The 9,437-nt window shown below is 43.0% G+C and overlaps 2 protein-coding genes across 2 annotated transcripts in view; one reads left to right on the top strand and one right to left on the bottom strand.

Moving 5' to 3' along the window:
* Positions 1–9,437, bottom strand: part of ANGEL1 (angel homolog 1) — an 82,191-nt gene that overhangs the window by 35,917 nt on the left and 36,837 nt on the right. The window lies entirely within an intron of this gene.
* The window catches only part of LRRC74A (leucine rich repeat containing 74A), a 45,172-nt gene that overhangs the window by 8,240 nt on the left and 27,495 nt on the right, over positions 1–9,437 (top strand). Inside the window, 3 exon segments of the mRNA XM_019640288.1 lie at positions 2,171–2,296; positions 4,635–4,987; positions 6,513–6,613. Of these exon segments, the coding sequence (XP_019495833.1) occupies positions 2,171–2,296; positions 4,635–4,987; positions 6,513–6,613 (580 nt within the window).

The raw sequence follows: 9,437 nt of genomic DNA, 5'->3' as shown, positions 1-9,437 counted from the left end.
TCAATGAGTGGAATTTGCAATGAGGATTTACTCTAAACTCATTTTCTAATTGTTTTATGCCAAACTCTTCAAATAAAGCTGCCTTGGGTTTCAAATGAAAAAAAAAAGTCACAATGTGCTTATCTAAAGTACCAGGGCTAAATTGGGGACGTGGAATATCACTGAAGCTGAGACCAGCCTGAGGGCCTCCAGTCAGGCATTAGAAAAGCAGAATTCCTGTCTTCCTTCTCTCTTTTGCATCACTCTAATCCTTCCCATCCTTTCACCCCAGCCCCCCCCCTCCCCACCCAGACCCTACTCCCTCAGTATAGGCCTCAAGTCAGCACCACCCTGACATCATTTGTTAACGAGGGACTTTTGGTGGGATTTGTACATACATTAAGTGTGTTTTTGCCTTTTAGAATATTTCTGACAATGCTCTTGGTTTGGAGGGGGCCAGAATCATCTCAAACTTTCTCCAAAGAAATGCCTCTTCGCTCTTGAAACTTCAGCTTTCAGGTAAGCCCACGGAACAGGAGAGAGAGTCCACTGGAAATGAAAAGGAGAAGGGCAGAGAGAATCAGGGTCTAACTGAACCGGACCAAGCCTTTCTGATTTCAGAGACAGACACTGCGTCTACACCCTGCTAAACCTTTCCGGTCATCCTTGCCCCTTCTCCACAGCTGCACTGGCTTCCAGCTTTCCTGGACAAGCAACTTCTGATTCAATATGCAACATCCCTTCCTCTGCTTTAAAGTCCCTTCCCCCAGATATCTCTGCAGGATTCACTCTCTCACTTCATTCATGCCTCTTCTTAAATGTCATCTCCTTAGGGATGTCAGCTTTTCTCGGACCACCCTGTCGAAGCAGCCCCTCTTCATCACCATTACTCTCTATCCTGCTTCCCTGCTTGTTTTTCCTTAATGGTATTTATTACTGACTGACCCCCTATTGAATACCTATTTTTAATTAGTTTATTATCTGTCTCACAGAAATAAAAGTCACTTGAGAATTCTAGTAGCCACAGACCTGCCCTAACTCAGGTTTGTGGTTTGAATTCATACTGTCTGCAGGGTCCTGGAACCCTGAAGGCAAGAAATTAACCTTAAAAGTGATCCTAGCCTGGCAATACCTTGCAGCATGCAACAGAAACAAACATAAAACCTCTTTGGAGGAACAACCCCTCGACCCAAGCTCCATGCTGCTTGGGATTCCCACAGATAAAGCTCTGCCAAAAAATGGGCTCACAAACCAAAATGGCAAAACAAGGAAACAAAACACCATGAGAGCTATCAGATGCAACAAGTGGCAGCATCAGGCTCTCAAGAACTTCAGAAAATAGTATTATCAGATACTATACATTGAGTAACCATATAATTTATCCTCTAAATAGCATAGGAGCACTATTATACTGCCAGCAAACAGACATCTTGCACCCAACTATAAACTATATTTAATATGATTAAGAAAACAAAAATAAAAACATACAAGAACAAATCACTATTTTTTAAAAGATTGCCCCCCTAAAATAGAAATTTTAGAAATGAAAAATATATAATAATTGGAATTAAAGACTGAATGGATAAATTCAACAGCAAATTAGATACAGGTGAATAAAATTAGTGACCTGGAAAAAAGATAAAAGGATATTTTGTATATCTTGCAGTATAGAAGATAAAGATATAGAGAATATAAAAGATAAAACAATATAAAAAAATAAATAGACCTAATATAATTAATAGAAGTTCCAGAAGGAGAAGAGAATGGATAAGCAACAGTATTTGAACAAATAATAGCTAACATGTTTCCTGAGTTGCCAAATTCTAAAATTACTTAATTTTATACATTGACTATTATTATGTCATTTTATTGCACTGGTACCAGACACAGCCAAAGAAGTATTTGTGTTTTAGTGGTTGCATTCATTCATTCATTCAGCATTTTATTGAGCACCTGCTATGTACCAAGCACTGTTTAGGTACTAGAGATACAAAGATTACTAAGAGTTCAAAGGAGAAATTTGGGGATAAGTCTCTATGTCATTTATTTCCCAGAAATCTTTTAGACTGCTTAGCAGGGCCACAGCTAGGGTAAGATAAGAGAGGCATTCACCTCAGTCGCACAATTTAAAGGGCGCCAAAAAGCTCAGTAACTAAGTAAATAATATCTTGATTGATTTTTTTTNGTGGAGGCCTGCAAACTGTTGGGCGTCATGCCCGTCTCTTATTTTCTCCGGAACATGGAGGAGTCCTACATGAACCTCAACCACCACGGGCTGGGACCCAATGGTACCAAGGCCATTGCTATAGCCCTGGTGGTAAGCGTGCCAGTGGGGGCACACCAAGCCTGGCACAGGTGGGGGGTTGACAGGGTGGTGGGCCCAAGAGTCCGAGAGACCCCCATAGCACCCAAAATTGCACCCTTTATGCCCACCCTGCCCTAGGCTGTGCTTGACTGTCAGTTGATTTCCCCAACAGGTGTGGACTCCCCATTCAGTTCCGGGAAGGAGGCTGCTAGAGACCTGGGCCTTGGAAATCTATGCTTTTTCTTATTCAGGAAGCAAAGGCACCAGCCTGTGGGCCCGGAAAAATGGCTGGGCAGGCTGCTCATGCAAGAGCACAATAGAAAATCTCAGCCTGGGTTTCAATTCCAAAGCTCACCTTTGCTATAAATGGGTTCACTATCGAGCCGTTCCATCCAGTGTCTGCCTTTTGCAATGCTATAATTCTTAAGGATCACACTGTAGAGTGGATCATGTTTTCCCATAGGAATAACGTTCTGTCTTTCTCTCTCTCGGCTTGGCATGAGTGAACAAGGACTTGACCTTGAATTCGTCATAGCTTTATATAATGATAATTGATTGTATACAGAACTGACTCCCATCCCAAGAAAACAGAAAATTTAACAACTGTGTGTCAGCACTACATTGTTTGTTCACTTGGGACAGTAAAGAGAAAGTTTGGTTAAAATAAAAAGAGCATTCACTCATTTCTGGAAATATAACAGCATTTGCATTTAGCACATGCCTGTTAAGATGTTACTTAAAATGTGAGATTGTGTTGCTTCTGAGGAGGGGGGGGAAAGGAAGGGAAGAACAGAGAAGGAACAAAGCCATCTTGAAGTTTATTGAGCGTTGAAAGACTGATTAATGAAATGTTAGGAATACCCCATTACCTTCTGAGGTTCATGGGAAAAAAGTGGATAATAACGACATCCACTCAGGACGTGAGCCACGTGTTTCTGGTGACAGCATTTTCTGTCTGGGGGGAGCTTTTTCTTCCTTGATTCTCTGTACCACTCATCTGACAATTAGTCAGTGTGACACTCTGGTGGACTGACGTTTTATTTATCTTTTGTACTGTTTAACTTTTCACATGTTGTGTTTCCCTGGCTTAGATGAAAAGCGCCCTGATAGTAGGGATCATATTTCACATTTCTTCATGTCTGTTCCTCACCCACCTATCTCCATGCCCTTGCACTTGGTGGAGTGCAGGCCCCTGGAGAGCAGTGATGTTCTCTGTTTATCTTATTTCCCCAGCAGTCAGCACAGAGGGTGACCAACAGATACTCACCCATGTAAGACGAATGTGGACTTGGTGATCGGGCCACCTGCTGTACCACACACTGTGCTGGTCCCCAGGATGACTCTAGGAGTGGTCATTAAACTCCTGTTTCTGGGCACTGCTAAATGACGCCTAGACTGGGAGGCCATCTGAGCTCTCTTCCTTGCCTTTAGCATCATGGAATTTTGCCCACCCGAGAGAGCCGAGGCCAGAAGACATTTCATGAAGGCCCTACGTGGACCATCGTGCATTGTAGTAACTCGAACTGTCACATTCTCCTTTTCCCTGGAGCTAGAGCTCCTTACCGCTTGCTAGTCCTCTCACTACTTGGTGTGCTTTGAAAGTGCTCACACCCAAAGATGTATCTGTTCTCTGTGCTTTTCTGTACTGGGAATGAGATGGGGAAGAGAAGAATACAAGTTCTGCGTAGGGCCGACCCCAGTTCCTCATGCTTTAATGCCAGTCGTTTCCTCCCTGTGGCAATGCACACTAGCTTGGATATAGATATTTATTTAAGATTTAAGTCCAGCTCCTTCCAAACAGCCTTGAAGCAATGTCCTAACTAAAAGAGGATACCAGGTAAGCGTGAAGCCTCAACTAGAAGAAAGGCTGTTGAGGGATGCAGGCACCACAAATACTTTCTGCTTCAAGCCTTATGCTTAAATATCCTTAATAAAGGTATCAAGTTCTTCTTCATCTGGGAGTAGGTCACAGGCCTCTCTCCTCAAGGTTAAACAGTTAAAATCTGTTCTGCTCCTCCTTGTATCTCTTACTTTTCAGGGCTTTGTTTTAATGTCCCCTGCAGTGCCCCTTTTGGTGGAGGTGTCCTGCATAAGCATATTGTCCTAGCAAATATGCATATAAAATAGAAATTTAAAATACAAGCATATTGTCCTAGCCATCCGTGGGACAGCTCATCTCCTGCGCTATTCTCCTGCTCCTATCCACTCCTTCAGAATTGCTAGACTGCATCTCTGTATCCTCTGACATGGCTGGGATGTCCAAGAGAGGGGATAGGTTCTGGGCAAGGGCAGCGAGCTGACAAGGTCACCAACCACCTCTGTCTTTCTCCCTCTCCGCTTGGGACTGAAGTCCAACACAACTGTAATCACCCTGGAGCTGGCAGACAATTGTATCATGGAGCAAGGTGTGCTGAGCCTGATGGAGCTGCTACAAGAGAACTACTACCTCCAGGAGATGGTACTGTGCCCTGAGCTGCTGGTTCCTACCACCACATCTGGTGGCTCAGAAACCACACGAGATAAGCCAGAGGCCCCTGCCCCAGCCCAGGCTGACCTCCAGGCTTTCTGCAATGAGTCTGGGGGCCCTTCTCCTCCAGAAGTGACTTCTCAGAGGAGGGCCATGCATCAGATGCTGGCCAAGGGGACTGTGTTCCCTGTGGCTGTAGGTAACCCTAAGAAACCATGTCTGTCTGGACCTCATCAGCCCCTAAATAGATGAACTTACTTCTGCATAGTTGCCTTAAAGTGAACATTTTAAAAATGAAGACGTGAAATAATTTCATGAAGTACAATGTGCCTGGAGAGAGATGATGGTGATGGTTGCATAATAATATAAATATANAGTGGTTCAGTTGGTTAAGAGCTCACTCAAGAGTTTGTGCTCTGAACAACAGCGGTTCGATCGAGCTGAGCTGCCAACAGGTGGCAGGATGGCTCTGTTAAAAAAAAAAAAAAAAGGCACAGGACCCAACTTGAAGGAATTCTCATAGCCAAAGCTGGAACATGAAGAGCAAAATAAATAATAGTATTATATTGTAGCCCAAAGAATAAAATGAAAATCCATGAGCCCCTATTAATATATACAATTGAATAAACAAATAAATGGGGGAAAGACACCACTCTCTCTTACAGAAAAATTCCAATTAACAAATGTAGAAGTATTGTAGGAATTAGAAAATCACCATCAGAACACACAGTCATAAACATTGAGGCAAGATCCATCAATGGACGCTAAAATTAGTGGGCAAAATTTAAGCAGATATAAGGTATTTACATGGTCTTAAAGCATCTTCTCCAAAATATGGATTAATTACAAAGGGGAAAATAGTAACTTTACAGTAGAGAAACCTGGCAAATACCTTGACCAAGTGATCAATGTAATACTTATTATGTATCCCTGATATGCACTGAGAAGGGCCCATCAACTCTGGTGCTCTTCCCAATGATCATGACAAGACATCAGACAAGCCAAAATTGAGGGACATTCTACAAAATATCTGACCAATACACTTTAAACGTGTAAAGGTCATGAAAGACAAAGACTGAAGATCAATATCATAGATTGGAAGAGACTAACGGAGGCATGGTTAGCAACATAATGTGGAATCCTGGATTGGATCCTGGAACAAAGAATGGACATTAGTGGAAAAACTGGTAAAATATAAATACAGTCTGTAGTTTAGTTAATAGCATTGTACCAATGTTAGTTTCTTAGTTTTGATAATTTTTCTATAGCTGTATAAGATGTTATCATAAGGGGAAGCTAGGTAAGAATATATGGGAACATGACTATTTTTCTAACTCTTTTGTAATCTAAAATCATTTCAAAATAAAAACATTTTTTAAAAAGATAACCCTGCAGTAATAGTGAAAATTTAAAAATAATGATATATATAAAGAAGTTGCAGATATTATATTTCATGATTTTTGAAAAGATATACAATTTTAAAATTATGGTCCTTGAACATTTTCATTTCTCCAGAAATAAGTCATGCAAAAAAATATATTGCTGTTTACCATTATAAAGAAAAGCTCTGATTAAATCCTGTTCAAAAATCTTCAGTGGCTCCCTATTGCCTTTTAATCACATTTGAATCCATCCCTGAAATTTCTTTGGTCCTTGTGACCTCCCATTTCTCTACCACTCTTTGTACCCTTTATTCCCCAAACCTACCATGGGCTCTGCTGTCTTCCTTGATCCTGCATTCCCGGAAATGACTTCCCCCAGACTGAATGCTCCCCAGCATGAAGAAACCTCACCCTCCCTTGAACTCCCAGAGAATCTCCAATACGACTCTTATCAATTTCCAGTATTGCCTTTAGACACAAGTGAGTGGTGCCTTTGCCCAGTGGCTATTTGGAGTGCCTTCCTCCAAAATGTCTTAATTCGCCCTTTGTGCCTGAGACGACATGATCCTATCTAGGCAGACCACCCAGAGTTTAGACCAAGACCAAATACTCTCTAGTTCCCATTTCTCTCCTTTAAGGACACTTTCACCAGTGTGGGGTTGACCAGATGATCCACGGTCTCCAGGACTCATGCCTACCAAATGATCCTAGAAGTTGATCACTCCCCCATCCTATTTGATATTTCTTTCAAGGAACCACATGAGATTGAGCCACTAAAATGGTTACCATGCTGTGTAGGGTGACTTAAATTGTTTATAGGAACAAAAGCTCTGCCAAAAATATTTGTCCAGGACACAAACACTCTAAGGGTAGCCCTATCAAATTCTATCCTATATCTATAATATGCCGTGAAAGGTTCATGTCTTAATGTCTACATCCCCTCTCTAAAATGGTGCCTATTTTATTGCCTTGTACCATAGTAGATGCTTCACAAATATTTTTCAGAATAAATGCCTGAAGGAATCAGTAGCATCTCAGATTTATGTATTTCTTTTGATGCAAGTTTCTATGTTTTCCCTATACAAATTCCTACATCTTCATCATTCTTCTGAGTGGCAAAGAGGGATTTTCATGTCCCCAAGCCCTCCAGTCACTGACCTGACAGTTGATGTGCTGAAAGCTTATCAAGAAGGAACAAACACGCCTCCAGATTCTCTTGACAGTAAACTGCAAGTGAACTTCAACTCCAAGACATGTGAAAACAGCCAAGCGTGGGAATGATGGTTGAGTGGTTTCAACTTAGGCAGCCCAGTAGTTTGAATTCGATAATGGTTTGGCTGCAACAAACTGTAGTGATAGAATGTAAGTTTGTTGTACTTTGCTTTTGATCTTCTACTCCAAGGTTGAGGACACTCTCCCAAGGGGGAAAGAAAAAAGGAAGAAGAACTACACAGAAGAAAACAGACTTCACCCATCACTGAAATATTTCGTACCTGAAGTACAACCACCTTGAGAGAAGAACATGGTGGCAGCTCTTCACGGTCACCTGATTAAGGGGCTTGGGTTTGGTCCTGACTTAGAGGGAAATACAACACCTCTGAGAGCCCCCCACCCCCCAGCACGTGCACACTGACAGCCAAGCCTGGGCTTGGCCCCAGTGGACATATGAGAAAAGACAACTGCCAGAGCCACCAACAAGGTGGCAGGCTTGCTGTTGCCGCGTCCGCTCACATGGATCACAATCACTGCATGAGGTCATGGAATGTTGAAGAGGAAATGGAAGGGGCTCCTAAGTCACAAAGTCTCAGGTGGATGGGCATCTTTTGGACAGAGCTCCCAGGAATAGAGCTATACCATTCTCCCTGATGATCCCAGGAAGTAGTTACCTGTCCCAGACAGAGTTGGGGTCAAATTCATGCATGTCCAATTCCCACCAAAGCCCACTCTCCCCCGGGCTTGCTGGGATGGAAGGATAACTACAGGCCCCCTGGGATTTGTCTGTGTGAGGGCAGAGTGCACAAAGTTTGAGACAGGGGTGAATGGACAGGTGTGCTTCTTAGGGAAGCAGTAGAAAGGTGGCAAGAAACTGGCAGCAGCCCCCGAGAGGGACCTGGCACCATGGACGATGATGAACCTCTTGAACTTGAAACAACAGGTGAAAAGTCATCCCATCTCTCACAGTTCAGGCCTCCTCAGTATTACACCCAGTGATCAATGGACCCAGAAACCCCCTTTCCTCCTCACCTGGGACCCTCTAACTTGGGATGATGTGTTACATTGACTTGGCTTCAGGGCTTGCCAAACAGGGAGAGAATTGAATGCAATGTTGTGCTGAAATTGGCTACTACCAGGTCTAACCGACTTTACATTTCATTTTTTGAGCTGGTCGATGTCATGTTGGTAGTTTGAAATCAGCCATGTTGGGAACATTTACATCACTGGAATTGGCTAACACCTACATCAGGATTTTGTTTTATTTTGTTTTGTTTTGTTTTCTGAAGAGCCGGTTAAACATTTACCAGTATTCCACTGGTTGGATGGAATTCTAAAATTGTTTGACTAATGAGAAAATTAAGACTCAGGAAGTCATCACTTCCTGATGGCTATGCTTTCTAGCTAAGCTGCTATATATCTTGTAAATCTTGTAACTGTCAGGCCATTAGCCACTTCCACCCCTTATCACTCAGACCTTGTCTTACAGGCTGGGAAATAAATGTTGGGGCTTGGGTCTATGGAAAAGTACTAAGAAAGACACAGACCAGTGTAGATTCATTAGGAACCCCATTATCTTAGAACCTGGGTGGTCAAAACTTGGGACCCCTGCCACGAATATTCAGCCCAGCCAAAGTGTAGGTTGGTTAAGTTCTGACAGGGCACCTGATGGTGCAACATGGCTTCCTCAAACCACTGCTTCCTGCGGATATGGGAGGACAAGCTCCGGATAAGTTTTGTGTGTGGCTTTCAGGAGCCCACAGGAGTCCCAGATCAGTGGCCCAGTAGCAGAAAAACCACATCTACCAGGTGCAGGGGACTGGTGTGAGGGAAGCTCAGGACACGTGTATTTAATCATAGCAATGAACTTCAACCCCAGGGAGATGTTGCAAGCCCTTCTTCATGGTCATAAAAATAAATGTTAGGCTGGAAGGAGGAGAAGCTAGGTCAAATTCTTAGGAGTCCAGTCACCCCTCTTGCTTCCTGGGACTGTTGCGGTTCTGGTTGATTTTACATTGGACACAAGTTGCCTGCCCTGTCTTGTCCTCCCCCAGCATCACTTGTGCCTGCCAATGAGGGGACCTAGGCATTG

This window comes from Hipposideros armiger, unplaced genomic scaffold (assembly GCF_001890085.2).
Source record: "Hipposideros armiger isolate ML-2016 unplaced genomic scaffold, ASM189008v1 scaffold_49, whole genome shotgun sequence".
NCBI classification, from domain to species: domain Eukaryota; kingdom Metazoa; phylum Chordata; class Mammalia; order Chiroptera; family Hipposideridae; genus Hipposideros; species Hipposideros armiger.
The sequence above is the reverse complement of the archived record's forward strand: the minus strand, read 5'-3'. Positions and strand labels throughout refer to the sequence as shown.